Source organism: Strongylocentrotus purpuratus, unplaced genomic scaffold (assembly GCF_000002235.5).
Source record: "Strongylocentrotus purpuratus isolate Spur 01 unplaced genomic scaffold, Spur_5.0 spur5_scaffold_8, whole genome shotgun sequence".
Classification (NCBI taxonomy): Eukaryota; Metazoa; Echinodermata; class Echinoidea; order Camarodonta; family Strongylocentrotidae; genus Strongylocentrotus; species Strongylocentrotus purpuratus.
In genome coordinates this window covers 24,620,923-24,646,416 of record NW_022145614.1, presented here as the reverse complement: position 1 = coordinate 24,646,416, position 25,494 = coordinate 24,620,923, and the positions used below count along the sequence as shown (strand labels likewise).

Sequence of the window (25,494 nt, the reverse complement as noted above, 5' to 3'; positions counted from 1 at the left end):
GGGGGGGGGGCATTTACAGCTGTATCACAGGTAATTGTGATTTTCGGGTTTTCGCCTCCTTCCGTATCTGAATTATTACTGTATACTCTATGTTGAAATCATTGTTACATATATAATATATATATATACATTGTGTTTCATATTGTAATGTTTAAAGGAAAAAAAATGTTAATAAATACAAAATAAATACAAAATTGTGAACTGGGAGTAATATGCAATGTATTTTCATAATATCTATGAGGAAACTGCCTGTTCATTCACATTATTTATAGTAAAAGACAGCATAATTGCAATACAGATGAATAAATTCATGACCCTGTCCTCCGATTGAAAACAAAAAGAGATTCTATTTCATTTTTGAAGCAGCATTGCATAAATAAAAGGATTTCCCAGATTGTCGAGAATAGTTTTCAAAATATCTTTGGCACGGTTGATAGTTCACTGTGGTTGCGTGTTATTAGACTAAATGTCAGACATGTGGAACGTTTCTCTCCTGGGACTCATTTCACAAAGTCTTTTTCAATGACAAATGACAAAAATCAATGACAAACCTGCTGATAAGCAATCAGAAGCAAGGATTTCACTAGATTATTACAAAAACTGTATTTGTCACTGATGACAAGTTTTGTGAAATGGGGCCCAGGGCTGTGAGACCATACCAAAACAAAAAATACATATTTTTTATTACTTTTTAGGGTACACATGCACTTTCTTGTAGTCCTGTTAACATGACATATTATAAAATAAAGTACAAGTGATCAAGCATGCTGGGAAAATACACCCAGTTCTTTCTCCTCCTACCCGCATCACCACCATTGCCTTGGACGTTATCACCGAGCATAGCCCAGAGACTGGCCCATTGTTCATCCGTCATCATGATGTCAGACTGGAAAGCGCCCTCACTCTCAGCCTCCATGGCGGAAGCAGGTACGTACACGTAGCCGTTCTAATCATAACGATATACAAAATGAATCTAATTAATGTCATGAGCACAAGTCATTTAGAAGAGGGGAAATAAAATTTATTCACTTTTAAACGCAACGACCGAGAATCTAAATTGGAAACGACTTCTTTGAATTAAAGGTGATAAAAATTAGAAATAAAATAGCTATAGTAGGGGTCAGACGCGTACACAGGGGGGGGGGGGGGGGTTAGGGGTTAACCACCCCCCTTTGGTATTTTTATGTGTATAAACCCCCCCAAACCCCCCTAACCCCCCCCCCTTTTTTTTATTACCAAAAAAAAAAAAAAAAAAAAAATCCCCATGGGTAACCTAAAAAAGTTGACCTTACCCCCCCCCCCAACGGAGCACAATGTCAAATTTTCAAATTTCGAGACAAAAAAAAAGTGTCCTCTTACCCCCCCCCCCCCCCCCCCCCCCGCTTAATCAGCGGCTGGCTGAGTCGTTGCGAAATTTTCGGCCTGATTTATAAATGTTAACCCCCCCCCCCCTCCCCTTGAAAAAAATCCTGCGTACGCGCCTGGTAGGGGTGGACATGACAATTTTTTCATAAAAATAAATATATCCAAAAACTAACTAACACGGCGGTGTATTATTCTTTTTCTTTTGATATAATTGTTCATGATATTCGCATGGACTGATATCCTTTACGATGTGGTTGGATATAATCACCAACCGGAATTCCCACAATTTACAAAGGTGTGAATATATTTCATTGTTGCATCGTTTTTTTTTTATTTAGTCTGCCATTTATGAATTGTCTTTTTTTGTTTTCATTGCCTCGCAGGACAAGGACGAACCAAACAACTCTGCGTGGGAAATCCACCCACATTGTCAATAGTTCCCAGCCTACTCTGAAATATGTTTATTTTCTTTTTCTATTATTTTACTTAAGGCCCGGTCACACAGCCCTCCACGGGCGTATCGCGGCCGAATCACGGCCAAAAATTTCTGCCCGTGAAGCAGACGCTGTTGGACGCTTGAGGTCGCGATAAAGACGCGATACAGCCGTACTTTACCCGTCGTTACACGCGGTAAGAAATTCACACGCGGTTGGCCGCGCGAAAAAGTTTTGGGCTGCCCAAAAATTTAGACCGCGGGTAATCGCGGGCGGTACACGTGGTACACACGCGGTAAAGACGCGGTACAGACGCGGAACGAACGTGCTAGGACGTGCTACGGCCGCGGTTAAGACGTGGTTACACGCGGAATTGGACGCGAAATTTTAGCGGGTAATCGCGGGTGGAGCACGGTCATAGCACGTTTGTTCCGCGTCTGTACCGCGTTGTTACCACGTGCATTAGCGTGTGTACCGCGTGTAAGCGTGGTAGGCCGCGGTACCGCCGCGCTTCACCCGCGATAAGGACGCGGAACAGTCGCCGGCGTCTGTTCCGCGGGCATACCACGGGTAAACCGCGGGTAAGCCAATTTTGCACATTTTCCACCACGGGCAACCGCGGGCAAAAAAAAATCGCGAAATTTTACCCGCGATACAGACGCGAAAGGCTGTGTGACCGGGCCTTTAAATTGTAACGAGTCATCTTGTAGACAACAACGCGGTTTAAAATTCCAGCTTTAAAAAAAATCAATTGCTCACATGTCCGTGTTATAATAAGGAGCACGATTGACAACCTCTTTCACACAAATATGAATCGGAAGTTTCGTTTAGATCAAGAGAGAGAAATGAAGAAAATTGGAATCTTATATAGTTATGTGACCAACCTTGAGAGTTTTGAATAAATAGCACCAATCTAAGACAAGACAGTCACGGATAACTGTTTGGTCTTTGTTATGTCCACTCTAGTATAAAAGGTCAACGTTTATAAGTCCACAAATACGAAATGGTTTTCACACCAAGTTGTGATTCCATAATATACTATTACCCCGGTCATTGGATTCAGTGCTTGCCCGCACACAATGTATTGGTATATACGTTGCATCATCTGAAGAAAGGAAATTGTGTAACAACCAATTTTGTATCAAACAAAAAAAAGTGCAACTACCTTCTAAGTATAAGTTTTGTAAGGTTTTTGAGTCTCGATATTTGTAAGTATATCTCACGCCTAAAATAATGACCGCCAAACTTGTTACGTCTGTATTCATTTCAAAATAAAGTGAAAACATATTGACAGGCCAAATGGGACCAGGTGAAAATGTCGATGGATGAAAAAATAATTGTACGATGTAGATCTATACCTCGACGATAACGAATAAGTTTGTTTGGTATCGTAGATAAAGACGATAAACTACAAATGATTAATTGACACAGATTACTTGTTGAATAGGAGTAAAATCGACCGATATCAATACTACAATAATAGAAAGTTTTCAATGCTAATATCATGAGAACCACCAAGTGACTTTCAGGTATTTAAAACCTTTAAACATCCAATGGATTATCCACTATTTTCTTCTTTAAAAGCTAAACAATAAGAATAAAAAGAGGGGGGGGGGGGGGTTATAGGCACAATAGTAAATGGGAGAATGGTTTTGGGATAATGAAAGGGGACACAAATATAATTTAAAAAGAACATTTACAACATAAAAACAGACAACAAATATACATATTGAAGAGATCTTGTAAAACTTACGTCATCATCTGCTCCTCGTCGCTCTCGTCGGACATCTTTGGCCTTTGCGGGTGGGCCTCGAATCTTTAAGAGAAGAGTCATCGCGGTGATGAAAAGGACGGCGATCGTCTTCATCTTCGCTGCCGTATCTCGAGAAAATCTTAATAATACAAAGATTTATACGTATGACGATGTCGGGGAAGCTGATTCAAGACAGTAGGTTGTCTGTTACTGAAGGTCGAGATTGATGTTGTCCCGTGTGGCGTCGCTATAGATCTTGAAGATTTGCAGGAAGGTAGTTCCTATCTTGTCTAGGTCTCGTCGAGTTCTGATGACTCTCTGGTCTAGACTCTTCCGATTTATATAATCCCGAGGAGCCGGCCGGCGTCCAGACCGAAACCAGGGAAACATTTTGCTCTGTTTTGGGGAAAAACACTGATACTTTTCTTTGTATTCTTAAATTAAACGATGATGCATCGCTACGTCTGCGAATAAACCAGTGAACCAAGACCAACTATCATTCTGGTACTCTATCCTGCTCTCATGAGGAAGAGGCGAGCTCGCTCCGCATCATCAGACGAGAAGAAAGGATTAAATCCAACCCTGATTTAAATAACAATATGCTAATTACATCGTCATAGACAGAGCGAAATCGGCTCCTTGAAAAGAGTGACGTTTTCTTTTGAATCGTCATGGATGCCCATATTTGGGTATTCGATCTTTGAAGACGGCACTGTGCTATAGAGGCTTTTTTTTATTTCGGCTAGGCCTTTCACGGGTGTGGATATGCCTGAATAATGCGGTGGTCACATCCCGCCGTACTTGCAAGTGCGTGCTGTCTACGTGCAAAAACGTGGGCAAAATGTGGGTATCCGTACGTGATGAGTACCGCCTCCGTACGGATTTGCGAGCACGCAGACACACCGTAGCACTTTTAGTGCACGAGGAACTTTCGCTGCGTTCGGGCTGCGTTCGGGCTACCGATTCGCCACAGTGCGTGTAACGCGCGTTGCCGGTACTCCCTCCCTGCCTTTGCCAATCCCTCTCTACGTTTTCAGAAAAACGTGGCGGCCGTGGCCTCACCAAAAACCGTACGGACTAAAAACACGCACGGTGGGATGTGACCAACGCTTTAAGTGGGCGGTAAATAATAGTATACTATCTAGGGATTTCTCGATTTCTTTTCATCGAGGGTTCTTAAGAAATTATCTCTACTATGTATTTTTCCTGGAAATAGAATTAAAGTCATTCTTATTCTTTCAAATATTTCTTTTTCAATCGTTGACATGTAGGCCTATAGTGTATTGTAATTGTTGTGTCTATTTTTGATTTGTTTGTTTACGAGTTGCGTGGAAACTTTTCTTTTTCTTCTTCAATCTTGGGATTATCTTTAATTGTATTTTACCTGAAAATAGAATTAAAGTAATTCTTATTCTTACAATTTTTATTTTTCAATCTTTGAAATGTAACCCCAAAACGCCCCTAAAATCCTGATTATTGATTCAATGCATGTATACTTTTTCATTTTAAGTTTTACCTTACTATTTTTTTTTAGGCCGCCATCCTAGTCAAGCATCGCTTATGATTGCGGTCTCCTGCACTTTTTCAACAGATAGTTTGGATAATACTTTAAATGTATAATAATATGTTATAGAAATATTAAATTTCGTCAAAAACATTTTGACATCAGTGAAGTTATTATTGTTTTTATATTTTGTATTATAACTAACGTTTATATGTTCTTTGTTATTCAGTTATTTTATTTGGAAAAATGCAGAAATCAAATCAAATCAAATCAAATCAAATATCTTTGTAAAAATGCATATTTCGGGGGCTCTGGAGGCTAATGCCGACGGCTATACTCGTATAGTCTCATATTTTTTAATAAAATGTCTTGTGTAACATAAAATGGTCAATTTTGTTGGTGTTGTATTGGTTTTATTATAACTACAATATTTTGGGACAGGCTCAGATCCACAGTCCTAGTCTCAAATGTTTCCCTATCGTGGTCCGTGAAATAAAGAAAGACAGAATGACCTGAATAAGTAAGTAGGCTACCCAGTGGTGGGGGTACAATTTCGCTTCCTATATAAATTATCCCAACATCAACTTCCTAGTTTCTACATTTTCCACGAGCGAGCGAAGAAAGCGAGCAAATTTTGTTTTATATTTTACTAAATTTAAAATGAAATTTTCTCATAAAATATGTTAGATGAGATGTATTAATTACAAACTAGACAACATCTAGGCCTATGTCCGAATATGACGTGCCAGTTGTCCAAAATGGCTGATTCGAAATTCTGGCTAGTACTCCTACACTGTAAATTCTTTGTGTAACGAATTTACGCAACATTGTGTGGTTCTCTCCTCACACAGGGGTTGCGTAAAGTTGTGTTTTAAAAAAATACACAACGAATTTGCAGTGTAGGGAAGATACCTTTTGGCGCGTAACGAATAATGACTGTACATTTTCATTGTGAGTGAGCACAGGATCATGTTTTTTTTTGGTTCAATCTTTATTTTCCTTTGCAGTGAAATGAGCAGACGAGTCAAACAATCCGAACAATAAGTGACATACATTCCCGGGTCTCTCTTCCAGACAGTCTTTATCTCTCTGAGAACATTTTCAAGTTCATTGTGATAGCTTCTCGTCTTTTATTGACAGTTTTAAATCCGATCCATTAAATTCTTTCAGTACGAGTATGTTTTTGTAAAGTCCCACTAGACACTACTCTATTAACAATGCAGGCGTTACAAATGTCGATGACGTCATTAAACCTCACCTTGTTGAAATATTTTCACCTCGAAAAAGAAGAAAAAAGACGTCAACAGACGTGATGACCAAGGTTGAAATTTAGGCCTGAGTTTAGGGGTGATGTCTCTGTCTATATTGTGTATTTTTCTTTCTTTGTGTACAGGGAATATTATTCAGTATGCAAGCCTTGTAATATTATAATTCCCGTTGTTTTGTAAGGGTCTCTTCAGTCACACACAGGGGCGGTGATCCCGGGGGACGGGGGACATGTCTCTCCTCAATTTGTTTAGGGGGGATCGCTCCCTCGGAAATTTGAAAAAGTCCCCCCTCAAAAATGTATAGCAAATACTGACTAAAGACTGCAGCACACTTTTAGGCTCTGGAGGGCCCAAGAATGCAGCGTTTAGACTAATACAATTGCAAAAATCTTTTCGCTCTGTCGCTACGCTCCCTCGCATAATATCCTTCAAAATATACAAGTAAATATTGTAGAAAATCTGTAAACAAAACTTTAAAAATTTGTAAGGGGGTAGTCACTTCCGTCACCTTAGACCCTCTCGCTCACTACGCTCCCTCGTCCCTCGCATTTCGTCCTCCCGGCCATGAAAGGAAATAGCCGCCCCTGGTCACACATACTGTACGAAGTATCTGGCTTTGGATCCCCTATATTTTGAGAAACAACATCGAACAATCGGTGACATCTCCGACTTCCACGTCTAATGGTGTGATCTTTTTTTTCCTTCTTCTCCATTTACTTAAGTTTCAATTATAAGGGGAAAACACTCTCTTCATAAGACTAGAACGTTAAGGTCCCATTAATTCTGTAGGAGAGTCACACCCCATGAACATTAATACGCTACAAGCAAAGTGCAGGGTGTAAACCCGGTGTTTAGTGTGCCTGCATACGAAATTGGTAATCTTTCTACGGATCTTCGTGATCGGCTGCATAGCCTTTTGAAGATTAGCAAAAGAAGACGTAGAAGACAAAATATTCTTCAGGGCTCGATATTCATGGGCCAGATCAATACAATTGACAAAGATTTTGTTTTACACTGTCCTTTATAATTATATTATTAAATTTGTATAGCGCACATAACCATTTGCCTATAATTGAATGGCACCCAAGGCGCACAACAATCAAGAAATTACACGGACAACATATGCATTAACATCAGATGCAATGATGAGATAGATTTAAAAACATTGAATACATAGTTACTGCTATCATTTCGTTACTATGGTTACAAACATAAATCAATTGTATATTTTGTCACGAGGAAAGTTTTCAGGTTTTTGTGGAAGACTGAAATTGATGCAATGGACTTGTGACTTGATGTATTAAGGGAATGTTGTCCAGAGGCGCGGGACAGGTTCGCAGAATGTCCAAGCCCGTACAAGCTTTTTTAAAGTGGGGGTTCTTAGGGTTACAACTTTGAGTCAGAGGTGAGAGTGAGACATTGCGAGAGAGCGACCAAGCGGGGGGCGGGGGGAGGGTTATAGAGCAAAATTTTGTTTTAATCACCACCCCCCCCCCCCAACTTCAGCAACAACAAAAAAAAAAAGCAAAAAAAAAAAATCCTTTTTCTTTTCTTAAGGGGGGGGGGGGGGGGTTCGCGCCCCGAACCCCCAAACCCCTAGTATGTACGGGCCTGAGGTCCCAAAGCTTGTCGAAGTTTATCGTTAATAGATTAACATATAATTTACAGATTAACTTTTTGTGGAAGTTGCTTTTAGGAATCGTCGATTATCAATAGCGATTTTATGTGAATCTCAGGCTCTGTAATGACTTAACAAACAACCAAATCTAATAACATTTTTTCACCGTGGGTAGCTAGTCAAAATGCATTTCAGTTCTGGACAGTAATACAATGTTCTGTCTCTTTTGGACGTCCTTTTTCATACTGTTACATGCACTTTGACGAATGTCAGAACAAAAGAGCGATAAATCTTCATCAAAAGAAACTAATTAAAAATGAACAAGTGTATAATATAAAATTGTTAGTTTATATTGCGGCTTAAATGTTACAATATGAATAAATCGCAGTGTTGGCTAAAAACCATTTCATGTTCCAGTACATTATTATTGTCTTTTAAAAATCTATAATGTGGTATTTAATATTAAAACATGATTAAATAAGATAGAGTATCGTTTCCGCCTGCTTAATACAAAAACACCACCAAGAAGAATAGAAAAGAAACGTTGCTATACCGTAAAAACAAATAGAAACCCAGTAAACAAATAGAAAGTATTGTCACACTTAGAGCTGTTTTTTTCTCTCAATACATACGTCACGGGGAGACACTTGAAAAGGTAGATATTTAGAGAGAGAGAGAGAGAGAGAGAGAGAGAGAGAGAGAGAGAGAGAGAGAGGTGGTCGTTTGTTGGAATAAAGGATGTCAATATACAGTATATATTTATACCCCCCCCCCCACAAAAATAGAAACTGTCGTTGTTATAGCTCCCCCTAATTCTGCTTTGTTAGTCGCTCTTATAGTTATTTCCGTCCACCCACCCTTCCTTTTCACTTTTCACTTTTCATTTTCTTCTTTTTCTTCTTCTGTTGAAGTAGGCCACCATGTTGTTGGTGTATCTTCGTACTTTGAAGTTGTAGATATATGTACAGTGCTGTGGAAGATCTAATCTATGTGCGGTTAAAAGAACAGGCCGCAATTCTAGCGCAACTGTGTTTTCTGCACCTCAGTCTTAAAGCTGGCTACTTCAACCTATATTAATTATTTTCATCTCTCTCTCTTTGCATATAAATACTTTATGGGGGCAAAGCAATGGGCTAATGGCATATTAGACCTCATGTCTCGTTAACTTAATCATTTTTTTCTGAAATCGGCTTACCGAGTAAATATGTGTAGTAGCCTATGCTGTTGCCCTCTCCTCCTTCCCCCCCCCCCCTCCCTTTCGTTTGACCCTTGCTTTTCTCTCACATCAGAACCTTTGATAAAAACTCGCTCGCACTGATTGTATTCCCCCTGTTTATTAGCACCTACGATCTGATGTCCACTAATTGAAACTCGAAGCATTAAAGGGACTATGTCCCATTTGCAGGCCCCAAAAATGAAAAAGTTAAATTCCAACTGCATTTGAAAGATAATACTAATTTAGAACTTCCCTAAAAAAGGTGGGGCTTGAAAATGTCTTCAAGTGGGAAAATAACGACTATTAGTTGTCAAATCGACTTTAGGGCTATAGAGCCCAAAAGTAATAGTCTTGATTTTCAGACAATTGTACCGAATGGTCATACGTTTTATGCTGCACAAATATTCAATTAGTTTAATCTTGGCCATCACAAGAAGTGGGTTATTGATGTAGACAAATACTCATGTACCCTTTACAACTCTTTTCATGTATGTTATTACCAAAGAAGAAAAAAAGCCAGTCAGTCACTCAATAGTGTCTGACAGTGAGGTCTAGCAAGTAAACGGTTTTCCTTGCATAATTTGAATATGAGGACACCGCTAACGTTTAAATTTCACAGATAGGACATACATGACATATTCATAATTCCTGCAAAGTTCCACAGCATTTGAGGTTGGCTGCAAAAGGGACATAGTACCTTTAAGCTATCCTCATTATGTCGGTATACTCGCAGCTTAATTACATTGCATACTTCCTGTAACTCTTGGCTCACTCTCTCTTTCCATCTTTTCTTCACTGCTTTACCCACCTCCTCTGGCCTCTGCCTACCTTTGGTCCTTTTCTACTCTCGCCCTCTATTGGCACCCTCGTCGTACAAAACTGATTTCTTGTAACCTGCCCAACTAAAGATGTTATGATTGTATTTTACCATTACTGTAATTGTCCAAGTTTATGATTATTTATTTTTTGTAAGTTGTAACTTTTACCAGTGAAAACGAATGGATAATTAATGCTTAATTTCAATTTTCAATGAATAATCAATAAGCCGATTTCTTGAAAGTCTGTGTGATCACGTTACATGTAAGTATGTAAAGTGTGTAGCAGAAAAGTGGTTACACCCTTATTGGTCCTAGGCTAAATTATGATGCAACGTTAGGGTTCAACTACACTGGCTTAACCTAACTCCAAACTTGAACAAGACACTAATACTACAGTGTATACCTGCCAGCCTTTGGCTGAGAAAATACAAATCTTTCAAAGCAAAATTAGGAAATGTGGTGTACTTTGTATGCTTATTCACATACATTTTAAGTAAGAGATATGAATCTAGGGTTCTACGTAGACCCTAAAAGTAAGAATTATTCCTCCAAAATGAGAACAGTTGGCAGCTTTGACACCACACATCAAGAATTCAATAAAAATATGCCAAAATATTGAAAATCACTTTGTTTATTCAAAACAAAAGGGCAAGAGAGTCAATTAATTTGTATTTACACAATAAAATGTTGACCAGAGCATAAGTATGAAAAATAAAATACGCAAAGTAGAACCATGCACTCATATGCACATACAAGTTCTCAAGCAGGTAAAATCTAATGCACACATGTACTAGTATGAAATACTTTCACAGAAAGAACAAATATTTGCTTGAAATACGAGTAAGCAACACACGAATTGAGAGAGGTTCAGAATATAAAATCAATTTAAAACAATCAAGATAACATCTATCATTTAATAAATAACATTTCATTGAGATGTACAAGTTTGTTTTGTTTTGTTTTGTTTTGTTTTGTTTTTTTTGTTTTTTTGGGGGGGACAATTACAGCTGTATCACAGGTAATTGTGATTTTCCGGTTTTCGCCTGCTTCCGTATCTGAATTATTACTGTATACTCTATGTTGAAATCATTGTTACATATATAATATATATATATATATATACATTGTGTTTCATATTGTAATGTTTAAAGGAAAAAAATGTTAATAAGTACAAAATAAATACAAACTTGTGAATTTGGAGTAATATGCAATGTATTTTCATAATTTCTATGAGGAAACTGCCTGTTCATTCACATTATTTATAGTAAAAGACAGCATAATTGCAATACAGATGAATAAATTCATGACCCTGTCCTCCGATTGAAAACAAAAAGAGATTCTATTTCATTTTTGAAGCAGCATTGCATAAATAAAAGGATTTCCCAGATTGTCGAGAATAGTTTTCAAAATATCTTTGGCACGGTTGATAGTTCACTGTGGTTGCGTGTTATTAGACTAAATGTCAGACATGTGGAACGTTTCTCTCCTGGGACTCATTTCACAAAGTCTTTTTTCAATGACAAATGACAAAAATCAGTGACAAACCTGCTGATAAGCAATCAGAAGCAAGGATTTCACTAGATTATTACAAAAACTGTCATTTGTCACTGATGACAAGTTCTGTGAAATGGGGCCCAGGGCTGTGAGACCATACCAAAACAAAAAATACATATTTTTTTTTTACTTTTTAGGGTACACATGCACTTTCTTGTAGTCCTGTTAACATGACATATTATAAAATAAAGTAAAAGTGATCAAGCACGCTGGGTAAATAAACCCAGTGAAGTAATGGAATTATGCAGTTCATATAAGGTACATTGCCCTGTCTTGCCATGAGCATGTATCATGCACATGCAATTAACATTCATCAAATGTTTACATTCACTCTCACCGGATGACATGTATGAATACAAAGGACATTTTAAAACACGTTTCACATTCAAAGGTTAACAGGAAGTGGCAGTAAAATCACATGTAGGTATACCTCAGATCTGCCAACCTCTGGAATTCAAAAACTGTATTCTTTAATCCGAAAAGTTGTATTTTACAGAAAAAAACACGGACTGATACACGGATCAAGAGCTACCAACCCCAACTGAAAAAAAATCCTATTTTTTTCCCCCCAAATCCTGTTTTTGATTGATCAAAGCTCTTAAATACAGAAAAAACATTTTGTATGGATCATTGTTTAATTATGCATGGTTTTGTACCAAGGAACATCCCCCAAATTGCCGATGTGAGATGCTTGTAGGATACTTTACAGGAGAGAATGGGCAATTAACCATTGAAAATGGCACACACACAAAATTGTTATTAAAAAAAAAATTGTACTGTTGTATTTACTTCCAAAATCGTACTGATTGGCAGCTCTGATGCCCTCAAGGGCTAATGACAACATGCAGTTCATTACTTCATTGACCTACTTCATTGATTGCACTTTTGATTCTTTGGCAGAAAATATCACTGGTATTGAATGCGTTGACACAAGTGAAACATATTGTATAGATTTCTAATAATAGATAAAACAATGCAATTAGCTTAAAGGGATCCGGTAACTTTGTCTCAGATTCTGAAATAAAATTCTGGATTTAGCTCATGATCCAATGATAATTATAAACCTTTAGGTCAGTCAGGAACCCCATGACTTTTACAAGCCGATCGCCTGTCTGATTATCAAGATATTTATGATTGGAATTACAAATTTTGAAAACCGTTCGCCTGACTGTTTTCATAACACTACAGTCTATTTGGAAAAACGAGTATGGTAAAACCGGTCACTCAAAGATTTTTACTTTTTTGAGGCACTTCTTGATCATTTTGAAGCGCATTTTTTTTAGGGCTTCAATATTACACCATATCACAGACACTGATAACACGTAGGGCCGTGTATCTCAGATTTAACATTGTTAAACGATCCCTTTAAGATTTGCACTATGTACACATAAATAATGTGGTCAAAGGTTGATGAATTTGAGGTAACAAACTGACATTTTCTTATATTTTTATTATTTTATTTTTCTATATTAGTTTAACCTTCATGATGAACAAACTGCTCTAAGAACAATGACAGACAATATAGCTTTTCAAGAGGAAGTCTTGTTCTGGGAAAGGTGAACAAACCATTTGTGAATTTTTCCATTCTGTTTACAATGTTAGTGTGGAAGGGTATCATAGAAAGAAAAAAAGGCCTCTAAAAAGGATGGTTCTCCAAATGCCCTTATATTCAAAATATGAACAGTAACTGCTAAAGATTGAGGATCACAACTCTCATGCCACATGTATGTGTGGTCCCATGTACATATTTCTGTGTACAGTACATATGACCTTTAGCAAATCTGGGCCAATTTCCTATCGTTTTGACGATTAAAAAATCTCACAGTATTCATCAATACTTGGCCGTTCATTAAACAGCCTTTGGATTGATCGTAATGTTAATATTGAGCGTAAATCTATGGCTCATAGTATATTGATCAAACTTGAGATCATTCATAACTCTATATAATACGTGGCCCTTATCTGCTGCATGACCAGCATTTTCCAATTGCTTCCACACAGATTCTTCCACAATGCATTCGCATGACCAGAACTCAACTTCATCTGTAAATGTTATCTTTGTTATCTTGATCATTGAAAATAAAGATGCACAAACACACAATAATGCCTACAAAAAAATAGCTAGGGAGATTTCAATTATTAAGTGGAGATTGAATTTTGATGAGACCGCTTACATGAAAGACCAGGGATTCACCTCCAACATTTTTCCTTCTTTACTAAAAGTACCAACTTATTTATGTTAAGTAATTATGATAAAACTTAGTACTGTTTCTCTGTTACAATGTTTCTTTTAATCAGTAATGAAGTAATAAAACTTCACTTTAAAAAAAACTAATTTAAAGTTTTTTCTATGCATTACAATTAATCTTCGGTATATCTAGGACCCAAATTTTGAAGAAATTATTCCCGCCTTTTTTCATAACTTGAAGAACTGCATAGTAATACAATGTGGTAAGCAATGAATAAACAAGGTTCTAGCATTTATGTGTAGGTAATTTGCTGCTCCTGACTTCATCACAGACAGTGAATGCACCTACGACTTATATTGTCATTTTTTAGGTATTCCCATCAAAGTCATGATAGAGAGAGAGAGAGAGAGAGAGTGAGAGAGGGAGAGGGGAAGAGAGAGGGAGAGGGGAAGAGAGAGGGAGAGAGATTGTCACGTAATATTAATGGCACAATTAATTGCAGCATGCATTACAGATATGACACAAACCTTGATAAATACATTAATATATATTCCATTTCAATGATCAGATTGAGTAAATCATCAAATAGACGTGAACATTCTATAATATGATCCGAGAGATTGAACCTGGCTCCTAGCAGCCTACTGATAGCCTATCCATGAGAGCTCATCGTAAAAGCATGAGAGATCTCCTTCTGTTTGCCCGCACCATGCTCTCCTCATCCTCCAGGTTGGTGATTGGAACCTCAGGAGGGGGAATGATCTTATCCCCTTCTTGAGAATCATTGTCCTTCTCATCCTCCTCCTCCTCCTCCTCATTGCCCGGTAACCCACTGAGGTCCAGGAGAGGAACGGTCGGTGCAGATGACGACTCAGCCTGCCTTTCATCGGCTGTTGCAAGCTCTTGGTAACCCTCCTTCTGAGGGCTCCGTGAAGCCTTTGAGTCGGTGACATCCTCACCCTGTTGCGCCTTCCATCCGCTATCGCTACCCCCTTTCTTGGAGTCGGCGCCCGATTTCTTCTTTTTCAACTTCAATTTCAGTTTCGATTTCTTTTTCTTCTCAACAGATGGTGCTTCAGGAGCAATGTCTGCCGGTTTGCTTCCGATTCTTGAGGGGCTATGCTGGGTGGGTGGGAACGAAGCGGAGAGGTCACTCACCTCCTGCAGCTTCTTCAGAGAGCTCACATTCTCTGATGTCGCTAGTTCATGGAGGGATTCAGCAGATGAGGAGTGGTAGTCTAGGGCAGGGGGAGGAGGATCCATGCTGATCTGTCTGGTGAGTGGGGGGAGAGCTGCCCTACTCAAGGGGACAGGTGGGACTATACTCCTGGCACTGATGGGCATCAGTTCATTCACACTGTTTGAGGCTGAGATGGAATGAAAAGAACAATCCATTAATACCATAATACTCATTAAAATGATTACAATCAGGGCTTGACACTAACAGGCTCCTGGGACACAACAAAACGCAGATCCAAACTCCCAGAATGTCAGAATTTGTTTACATAGGGTTGATAGGGCTAATGCATAAAGACTCTAAAATGTTAAATTCTGACCCCTTCCAAAACTGTTAGTGTGGACCCCTGACACAATAATTATCATTCACTTGGCATTTACATAGCAATAAGCATACAATGGGTGTGAAATGAAAAATATATAGGAATATTTAACAAACTGAATGAAATAACATAGCATGCTTTAGTAATGAGATATATTGAGTAATGTGTTATCACTCAGTTGTTTTAATTGGCACAAATGAAATAGTAGATCAATATCAAGACAATTTAAGGAAAATATGGGCAATCAATGGAATAAGCTACGATCTAAAAGAAATATAACATCAGTTTCCATGTTTGTGCCTCTTAGGTTTCCAAAGACGACAGTACATTGATGTACATGTATGTTTGTGTTTTAAAATAAAAAGTATTCCATCATGACTTACTTTATTAAACATTAAACATGGTTTGCTTCTACCCTACCCTAGCACTTGACAAAGCTTTGTCTAGAAAGGAAGGGGAATCACAGGTCATTTCCCATCTAGGTAAGACAATCCACTCAGCACTCATGGAACTAAACTCAACAACACACTTGACCCCTTCTAATTAGGATCTCACAAGTTACATCCTGCTATTAAAGACATGGTCATAGTAGAGGAGTCACGGTCTAGTGGACACGTCACTGGACTGAATTACATGATTTGCGGTTTGAGTCCCGCTGCAACACTAATGTCATTTAGCAAGATAGAAATCTACATTTGCTACTCTCCACCCAGGTGTAGTAATAGGGTGCCAGGTAGGAAGAAATTTCCTGAACAGCTTAAAAAAAACTTTCTTCCAAACAAACATGTACATGTATCATGAGGACCAATACCAATCACTTTAAAAATTTTAAAGTTAGGTATTACTATGGTTATATTACTGTGATCTCTCTATGATTGTGGAATCTGTATGGAAGTTTCCAAGTCACTTACTATGCAGAGGAAAGGGCATGGGCATGGCTCCACCTCCACCCTGCACCATCGGTATACTGAAGCGCCGCACTATGTGCTGCTCTATGTACGTCTCGGGTTGCATCATCCCCGCCCCCATGTTCCCCCCCAGCCCTCCATGAGGGTACATCCATGTCTCCTCTGTGTATGGCAGGGGGGAAGGCAGGGGTTGTGGTTGGGTGGAGTCCCCCGAGGCCTGGTATGGGTTGTAGGTGGGATGGTGGTGCCGCTGGGGCTGGGGTAGGGATGCGGGCGGGGGTGGCAGGGCTCTGGGTGTCAGCCTCTTCCTCTTCTTTTTCTGCAAGGAACGCAAAAAGAAGGCATCTAGATGACTTTTTAAATTCAATATGGGACAGACTGTGCACACATCATCAAATAATTCCCCTTGTGTGACCTTCAAGGTTTTACTTATCCAGCTAGAATTTTTTTGGGGGCAAATCTTTTCTGTGAATGTGGCCTCCCCTGTAAACTTGGAACTAATAAAACCTCATGGCAATCATTATTGAGGAATCAGCTGAGAACAAAGCACTTAGCTGTGGCACAGCCTGAAATTGAGAGCCAATAGGTCGTATGATAAACTAGTTTGCTGGCATCATTTATACACTATTTAGAAGAATTTAAGGATGTTATATCATGATGAGTTTAATGAGCTCTACAAGAATGGAATATCTATCATTATTATACCACTTGAATGTGAACAGCAACCATGCAACATTATTTACCTTTGTTTTGCTTGAGGTAGATCTACCGCTCTTAGGTTCCTTGACTTTGCCCTCTTGATGAACCACAACAGTGGTCTCTCTAGATATTTCTACAATTGCATTCCTTTGATTGTTGGTTCCTTGTGTAGTCTCCGTAGCTTGATCTGAATTATGTCTGCTTGGCGATTGATAAAAACACCAGAACAATGGTCAATTGTAAAATTTATTATTTTCATTTTATTTTAAAACAGACACACTTGGTTCAGCCAATGGCTGTTCCTCTGCAAGTCTGTACATGTACATCGTCTTTAGTTTCTGGTAGTACACACAAAATAATTTTTCTCTGAATCACACAAAATTTGCAATGAATATTCATGACTGCCAGTGCCAATGAATGACAGGTGCCACACCCTTTAGTAATATTAATAAAAATTCAAGTGGTTTTGTATAGATCATAATACAAAGGCATAATTGCCTATATATCTCTATGCACTTAAGTAGTATGTAGAGCTGAGTAGTGAGCAAATTAGGATAAGTAAATTAAATTTGTGGTCCTAAACCTTGTGCAAATCATGCAGTCACTGTTTGGAAATGAGAGCTTTTGCTCAGTGTTTGTCCAAATTATGCTTTTTAATGAATATTATTTCCTGATAGTTTTTTTTTCTTCTTTTTTTCCTGATGTTTCTATCCCTTTTTGTTGTTGGTAGTGGTTCTATTGGCAGAACTCAAGATTAACTATGGAAGTATTATTCAGTAGAGTTTAAATGATAACAAACCTAAGCTATAAGCATAATGACACTATTAAAAAGCAGTTTTCTATATATACTTTGATCAACAAACTGACACACCATCTCTACGCGTAAAAATGACTGTAAAATTGCATTGAAAGGTTTCTTCATTCTAAAAACAATATGGAAAGTAATATTACGCCAATGTGAACAGAAAGAGAAAAGAAATTTCAAGTCTGTACCTAATTTATATAGAGTTGATTGATAGATGATTGGAGGGATATGAGTTAGTTGGTTGGAGCCCTACTACCAGGGCTAGTGTTAGGCTGATCTGAAGATTGGGTCTCGTTAGTAACACAATAATTGGTGCTAGCAGTGCTGTAAAACATGAAAGAAACAGTGCAAGACATGCAGAAAATAGGACAGATAGTGAAGAAGTGGTGAAAGAAAGTTGTAGAGTATAAGAACAGAAAGAAAGTATAATTCTTTATAAAAGAAACTTACAAGCTTGCCACAATTAATAAATTTTCAGAACAATTAAACATAGAGTAAAGCGTGCATAGAAAATACACATGTGCACACATACAAAGGATTAATTGTGATTAAAATAACATATTTTTGCTTATACAACTATAATGGTATCATAAAACAAGCATAAAATTGAAAGGATCATTTTATAGAGGGACCAATAACACTGAAATGCTTTGTTAAATTCAGTTTGATTTGTGATTGTGCATGGTGCTATCTGGTGCAAGCTATTAATATTTGTATTCTGCTCAGCTCTGCAATGCAGTCATAAAATGTAACTATGGTTATACTGCTCACAATATAAAGTTCAATGGGTGGATGTGTAAAAAAAGAAGAACAAAAGAAGAGAGGAGCAATATTTGTCTGTTATTTAAAACAATGTGATGAGAAAATTTGCAAGCCCGGAATGACTTATCAGACTATTTACATGTATATGGATGAGATTAGGAAACGAATATGGGTGATATGTTCAGATATAAATATATATATATATATATATATAGGTATTGATATTCATAAAATGGAAGCAGTAAGTTAGGTAGACATATGGACAGATGGTATGACAGATGATGAGACTCATGATATTACATGTGCCATTAAAGCCTGCCGAATCGCACATGGATATTATTCAGTGCTTGCATCATTATGACCACACCACAATAACATGCACATGCAACTCAGCAGGCCTTCAAGAATAAAAGAAAGTCAAAGATCGAATATGTAAGTCATGCTACCAAAAAAACAAAAGAGTAGTTTTGTGACATAAACAAGGACTATGGAAAAATTGTTGATAGTAATCTTACCTCCTTGTATTTCGCATTTCTATATCTTCATTGCCTCCTTCTGTTGGTGCAACTCTACCAGTCTAGAAAAGAGAAAAGAAAATTTTTAGACTAGGATAATAAATAACTAATAATTTATGTAATTTAGAAAGAGGCGAGATGATTTAATACAAGAAACGTGGAGTATATAACTATTTGAGTATGTGTTGTGATATTTTCTTTTCATTCTGTACCCCAAATTCCAAAGGCTTAACAAAGATACTTTATCCTCAATAAAGCATGGAAAGTGTACAATATTTTGCTCCTGAGTATCTCAAATCTCAGTTATAAGTGAATTTATACAAGAGGGTCACCAAGAAAGAACAGAATCTGATTACTAAAATACACATTCATGAGCCTCTGTCGATTTATTTTGTTTATGCTCAAACAATTCTATAATGATCTCTATTCAATATGAATAAATGCATACCTGAAAACACTTATGGGTAGTCCGAACGACTGAAACACATCAGCATTTCTGACCAAAATGTAAATGTGCAAACGGGCAAATTTCTGGACCACTAAAATACATCCATTCATAAAGAAAAATATTATTTATTTAAAAAAAGTACATGGTTTTAACCAGTGCTGAGAATGTCTTTTGTCAAATTGAATAATAATAATAATAATAATGGGTTCTTGTATAGTGCTCATGTCAGTCAGATTTGACCGTCCTGGTGCTCCCGATTATTACCCTGGCTTTAGCACGGCTGCCATATGGCGCTCTAGCATTTCAAGGAATAAATTCCTAACAAGTGTGTATTTTACATAATTTAAATGATTCGCATTTAAAATTGTTGAAACAAAATAAATGGATATCTTACCCTTTTATGTGAGCAGCATCCTTTGCCTTCCCTTGCTGGAGGTTCAGGTCTAGAGGATTCCTCCTCCTCCTCCTCCTCTTCAGCCCGCTGCTTCATGATGTAGTCATAAGTACCCAGGCCTTGAGACACTGTACGTAGGTAGGCAACCACAAAATGAGAGCAAAAAGAACTCAGTTGCATTATATTGAAAGATTTATTATTGATGCTGTATTCTAAAAAAAGTATATATGCCATTAAGTAAGTCTGGGAAAAAATGGTATTAATCCATTTGACCTTTATGTTTCTCCTTCTGAATCTTGAACATTAGTAAGACATATTAAGCTGGATATTGAATCTAATAAAGAATTACTTTGCAAATCTTTGGATGTATTATGGTACATTATATTATTTACTTTGTGCACTACGTGAAAAAAAAAGTTTTTCTGCTGTATATAATTTTCCTTTTTTTGCTACACTGCATTGTAAATTGATAAATATGATATACATGTATAATGTATGTTTACACACAGAATATTGATTTGTTACATTGCATTGTTGATTAATTTGTATGATGTATATATTTATAAACAGATTATTGATGTACATCAATGAAGTTTAAAAAAATACAATACAATACATGTATCTGCAGTTTCTATATCTACCATATTCAATGACAAAGAAAATAGATGTATTTATGTTGAGAAAAAAAGGAACAGGAAAAAAGTCAGAAGTATTTCCAGAAGATCAATCAGTTCATTTATCACTATCTAAATTTCTGAATCTTAGACTTACTGAGATACAAATGGAAGCCCAGGAGGTGACCTAGAAGAATGAGGCTGATTAAGAGTAGGATCGCAAGAACAATCATCACAGCGAAGAACGCTTGCCCCGACACCGGTCCAAAGATCTTGAGATTCTGGTGAAAGTCGCAGACAGGAGTGGCTTGTGAGGTGACAGCAGACTCATTGGCTGCAGTCATGTCGGGAGGAGTTGCTGTGGATATCTGGCAAGAAAAAGGTTCCCCATCTCTGTAAGCTGTAATAAGGAAGATTGAAATAGTATTCATCATCAAAGACAAATCACAATGGTGAATGTTCTTTTTTAATAACATTGAAAAACTAATTTCCCATTTTCAAGGTAAAATGTATTACCTTTTTATTCTATAGGAAGACAGATTCCAAGAAATTTTAGATAATGAATACCCGATAAGGCTACTTTATTACTCTTGCAATGTCTACAAAAACATGTATGGTGGTTTGGTTCAGCATTCTTAAAAATTTTACATGTGCAATATGTAGAGCACATACATAGTATACTATAATTTGATAAGAAAAATAGATTGAGGTTTCAATGGCAGTTTCATGCACAATAGCCTTAATATATTAAGCATTGGACAGGAACATTTATCAAAATTTTAGAGAAGCAAACTTTCTTTGACATGACCATGAAAGAGTTAAGACGTTTTATAAAAGAATGACAAAGATACTACTATAAATTGGAATCACCTAAGACATGTTCATAATTTTTCATAACTTCATTTGACAAATGAAATAACAATATCACATGCGTTAACCTTTTAATTCATTTGGGTGCAGCAGCACTGGGTTGACCTGATATACGATGGCTATATACAACGCGACCATACATACTAAGAGACAACAGACGAATGCTGTCACCAAACAGCCTATAAACAATCTGCATTAAAAAAACAAAGGGAGAAAATTGATGTCATTACAAAGAATTAAAAACAAAATCATTTATCATTGTGCAGAATAACAACTGCCTGTTGAAATCTAGAAAGGCATGTGTAAAAGTATAAAGTTGATGCGCATCTGTATTAAAATAACATAACATTGATAATGATGTCTTGGTAATTGATATGACCAATGAAGTTTTGTACGAGAGCCCTACTTCATTAATAAAGTGAAAATATGAACAGAGAAGACATTCAAAGAAAATGTTCATTTATACATATTTAGAAAACACTGTGCACTTTTATGACACGAAAATGACAAAACTCAGATTAATTTCTGTAGATTATTAGGTATCTTACCTATAATTCCTAGAACCTATGCAACTATTCAGCCACTTGCAATGGTGGTCAAATCCAATGACACATTTGTTACAAGCACTGCAATGTTTCGATGATTTATCTCTGAAAATGGGGAAAGAAAAAAAGAAAGAACTTAACATAAATGTCTAGCAACAACACAAAACAGGAAAGAAATACTTCTTCAGCACAAAAGGCATCAACATCACATATTTTACCCCCCCCCCCCAAAAAAAATATATATATATTCAAAATATTTGACCAATGACATATGGTCAGTATGTTGTACATGTAGCTATAGGTACATGTATATCCTTTGTGAATAGGTAAGATTAAACATAAACTACGATTGCAGCATGAAGGCTTTGAAGCTTGATGATATTGCCTATGTATATGTGTTCTTGCCATTTCCATCTTCTCTACTTTTATTACATTTTTATGTAATTTCAATGTTTTTGCAAAAGGTATATATCTGTGATACATTATTTATCAATACCCTTTTCCCTGTACTTTTCCCCGACATGTGCGACGCTATACACTTACACATTAACTTCACACAGATAACAGTGGTTGTTCTCTATAACATGTGCATGCAGCTGGCGGTTGAACACAGGCATCTCTCTCTCTTCCCTCCGTTTTAAAGTATTGGGGTCAGCGGGGTTGATTGTGAGACAGGTTACATGAGAGATCACATGACACAACACAAAAATGCCCACAATCTGGGTTCAAATGGAAGAAACTGGTCAAGGAAAGATGCAATTTGTAAGGCTACGGTAAATATATCTGTAAAGCGCTTAGAGATGTTTGAGGTGTATTAAGCGCTATATAAAAGCTGAATATTGAATATTATTATTAAATCTTTGATGTACATGTAGGACATACCTAATCAGCTTGAGGAATGCAGTGATGCACAGTATTGAATGATCACGCTTCTGCCTCTAACTCAAAAGCGGTGGCATATACATGTAACACAAAACCCTATGAAGAAATCCTTGTCAAACAATTCTTTAACCTGTGCATTTGATGCCATTGGTGAACTTTGTACTTGAGTGGTGAAGTCAGTTAAAGTGGAACATACAGAGAATAATTTATGCATGAACGATTGACCACAACTTTTAAAATTTGACGTCCTTGTTATGAAAATAACATGACTTTGGATGGGGCGAAAAGCCTCACAAAGATGCAGAAGTGTGATCATCCTTCAATACTGTGCTTTGCTCAAGCTGCCAGTAGATATTTACAATTTGTTTTCTAAATGTTGGATTGTAAGATCAATTCATGCCAAAAAACAATTTTTTTAAATTTTTTTTATTATTCATTAAATTAACATGATCCAGCATAGAATATACTAGCAGTGTGATTGTGATTACTTTAGTAGCAATCCTGTTGCTGACGAGTTCAGATCGAGATGGGTACATCCATACGGTTTCCTTCTTTTCCCTTTTTTTTGGGGGGGGGGGGGTGGGGAGGGAGGAGGAAGGGGGTGCCTTATTTGAATATATGTATTGAGTAAATCTCTAAAAAATATGGGAAAACGTTGAACACAAATATCTCTACAGCAGAAACACCAATGCCTAAGAGCCTCGGTTTCTCCATTTTCCATTGCTCAATACTTACTAACTGGAAATACAGTAACAAAATAAAATGACACAACTTATTTGAAATCTATCTATTGATACAGGAATACTTTGCACATCTCATTGGATGGCTAACAAGGTCTCATTCTATGCAAAGGATACAATATAACCAGCTGGCTGCCATTCATAGGGAAGTACTGGAACCATGACACCAAAGTAGAAGACGTTGAAAACCAGGAGAAAGAACCAGGCCACAATTTGAAGAACATGAAGAGGGCAGCTCCAACCGTTTCTTCGGGGTGATCGTCGGTACGGGGTTAGGGGCACCGGCTTTCCATCTCCACTGCCACCTTTATCCTTAGTGGTACCATTGGGAACTCCTGATCCATCTGCGGCTGTTTTTCCATCTTTTTTGCCTTTGGATTTCATCATTTAAATATTCCTGTTCCTGTTGGTAATGAAAAAGCCAGACAAATGTCAAGGAGAGAACGAAGAAAAAAAAAAGAAGAAAGATACAGAGAAAAAAAAGAGCTCATCTGAAACATTATAGATCTTAATTTTGCTCAGATTTGGAGGGGGAGGGGTGTCAGTACATTTGCTACCGAGAACATTTGCTATTCATAAAATTGTTGATGTACCTTTGAATTATACAGACAGTATTATATTTAACCGACTTGTCTGCACAAACGTGGAAACAAAAATACATGCAGTGAACATGAAAATAGCCTACCGTTTTCACTTTTGCAAATTTGATACCCAATTTATGATAATAGCGATTTGTGTAATAGAGATGCACGGCCCACGGGCTGAGATTTCGCTCAATTCAGCAAAATCCATGAGTCCATGACTTGAGTGCACCTTGCTCTTACTTAGAATACAGGGCAGCATTTCATAAAATCGTCACAAGTACAAGTACAACGACATCCCATTGAAAAGTGTTTTGAAGTATATGGATGTCGGTGAACTTGTACTTATGACGGTTTTGAGAGAAGGCGCCCTGGGGCCCGTTCCTAGAAACCGTCATAAGTCCAACTTCTTGACTATCCTACTGAAACGTGTGTTATAGAATTAATACCCGTTTCAATGGGATAGTCAAGAAGTTAGACTTATGAAGGTTTCTACTAGAATGGGCCCCTGTAATACCTGTATACTATTAGTATTTCTAAACTAATTGCAATTATAACAGTAGGGCCTAAGAATGAAGACCGTCCGCATAAACAAGAATATCCAAGTATACGCGGACAAATCGCGTCCTAAAAAAATAAGGATTGTCCGCATTTTTGCAGACATTTTTTTGTCTTCGGCGCTCTTTGGGTGTAGGGTTCCCGATCCACACGCTGGAAATGCAAAAAACAGAATCTGTGTATTAAAATACCCCCAGTTCACCATCTAATTTTATGGGTTGTCCATCTTTCCGAGGATTTATCGCTCACACGTGAAAGTCTCTGAGCAATAACAAAGTTAATGTCAGACCTAACGTTAGGCCTATGTGAAAACTGAAATGCATTGAGAAAATCATCGCAGAATCCATTTTTCGCATCGCCAATATGGATTTTGTGCATGCGGTGTAGCTCAATGCGGAAGTGTTAAACTCTGTACACTGGGCATGGGAAGCAAACCGTTAGATTATAATCAACATCTCAAGACTCAACCTGGTCCTGATCCTGGTTGTTCAACACTGCACTGCACTGCACTGCAAGTGCCTCAGCCTCATCTCAGCTTCACTCACTCAGCTCAGCTCAGAATCGAATTTTACTCAGTCTCACTCATGTCTAGCAGCACATTCATTCACAAAATACATATAATTTAGGACCATAGTTTTCCGTTTGCTATATTCACCTCCCAATCATGTCATCAATCATCACTGACGATAATTCCTATTCAACCTCCATTTTCTAATCAATTATCTAAAAACTCTGCTCTGCCTCCTAAATTAAAAAAACTCCATTGCCATTAGTATTACACACGAACAAACACTTTACTCAATTTCAGAAGAGAAGTACACACTGTGCACGAGTAATAAAATAACAATAAACGTTAACCTCATGTATTCTTTAAATTAGGTGAAAAGCGTTTAAA

General features: G+C 37.4%; 2 protein-coding genes across 3 annotated transcripts; both read right to left on the bottom strand.

Moving 5' to 3' along the window:
• LOC115920336 lies at positions 1-3,953 on the bottom strand. The gene is made up of 2 exons (XM_030975959.1): positions 3,553-3,953; positions 1-946 (listed from the first exon to the last, which is right to left on the bottom strand). The coding sequence occupies exons 1-2, from the start codon at positions 3,664-3,666 to the stop codon at positions 737-739; spliced, it is 324 nt and encodes a 107-aa protein (XP_030831819.1). The 5' UTR covers positions 3,667-3,953; the 3' UTR covers positions 1-736.
• Positions 3,954-13,941: 9,988 nt separating this feature from the next.
• LOC752175 (probable palmitoyltransferase ZDHHC1) lies at positions 13,942-25,366 on the bottom strand. 2 transcript variants are annotated; one of them, XM_011667020.2, is made up of 11 exons: positions 25,255-25,366; positions 23,578-23,863; positions 22,382-22,557; positions 21,842-21,943; positions 21,362-21,483; positions 20,581-20,823; positions 19,810-19,937; positions 18,968-19,029; positions 16,930-17,086; positions 16,190-16,505; positions 13,942-15,086 (listed from the first exon to the last, which is right to left on the bottom strand). In XM_011667020.2, exons 2-11 carry the CDS (start codon positions 23,845-23,847, stop codon positions 14,386-14,388), a joined length of 2,277 nt encoding a protein of 758 aa, XP_011665322.2. In that variant the 5' UTR covers positions 23,848-23,863; positions 25,255-25,366; the 3' UTR covers positions 13,942-14,385. The 2 variants fall into 2 exon arrangements, with proteins under 2 accessions (XP_011665322.2, XP_001175654.3); XM_001175654.4 differs by having other exon boundaries at positions 16,930-17,083.
• Positions 25,367-25,494: the final 128 nt, after the last annotated feature.

Bases quoted from the DNA above. Each gene is read 5' to 3' on its own strand.
- LOC752175 (XM_011667020.2), bottom strand. From the start codon at position 23,847: ATGATGAAATCCAAAGGCAAAAAAGATGGAAAAACAGCCGCAGATGGA. The intron at 21,484-21,841 runs GTAAGATACCTA...TTTTTAATGCAG, and splicing joins ATAGGTTCTAGGAATTATAG to ATTGTTTATAGGCTGTTTGG. The intron at 15,087-16,189 runs GTAAGTGACTTG...ATTCCATCTCAG, and splicing joins CATGCCCTTTCCTCTGCATA to CCTCAAACAGTGTGAATGAA.
- LOC115920336 (XM_030975959.1), bottom strand. From the start codon at position 3,666: ATGAAGACGATCGCCGTCCTTTTCATCACCGCGATGACTCTTCTCTTA. The intron at 947-3,552 runs GTAAGTTTTACA...CGTTATGATTAG, and splicing joins GACGAGGAGCAGATGATGAC to AACGGCTACGTGTACGTACC.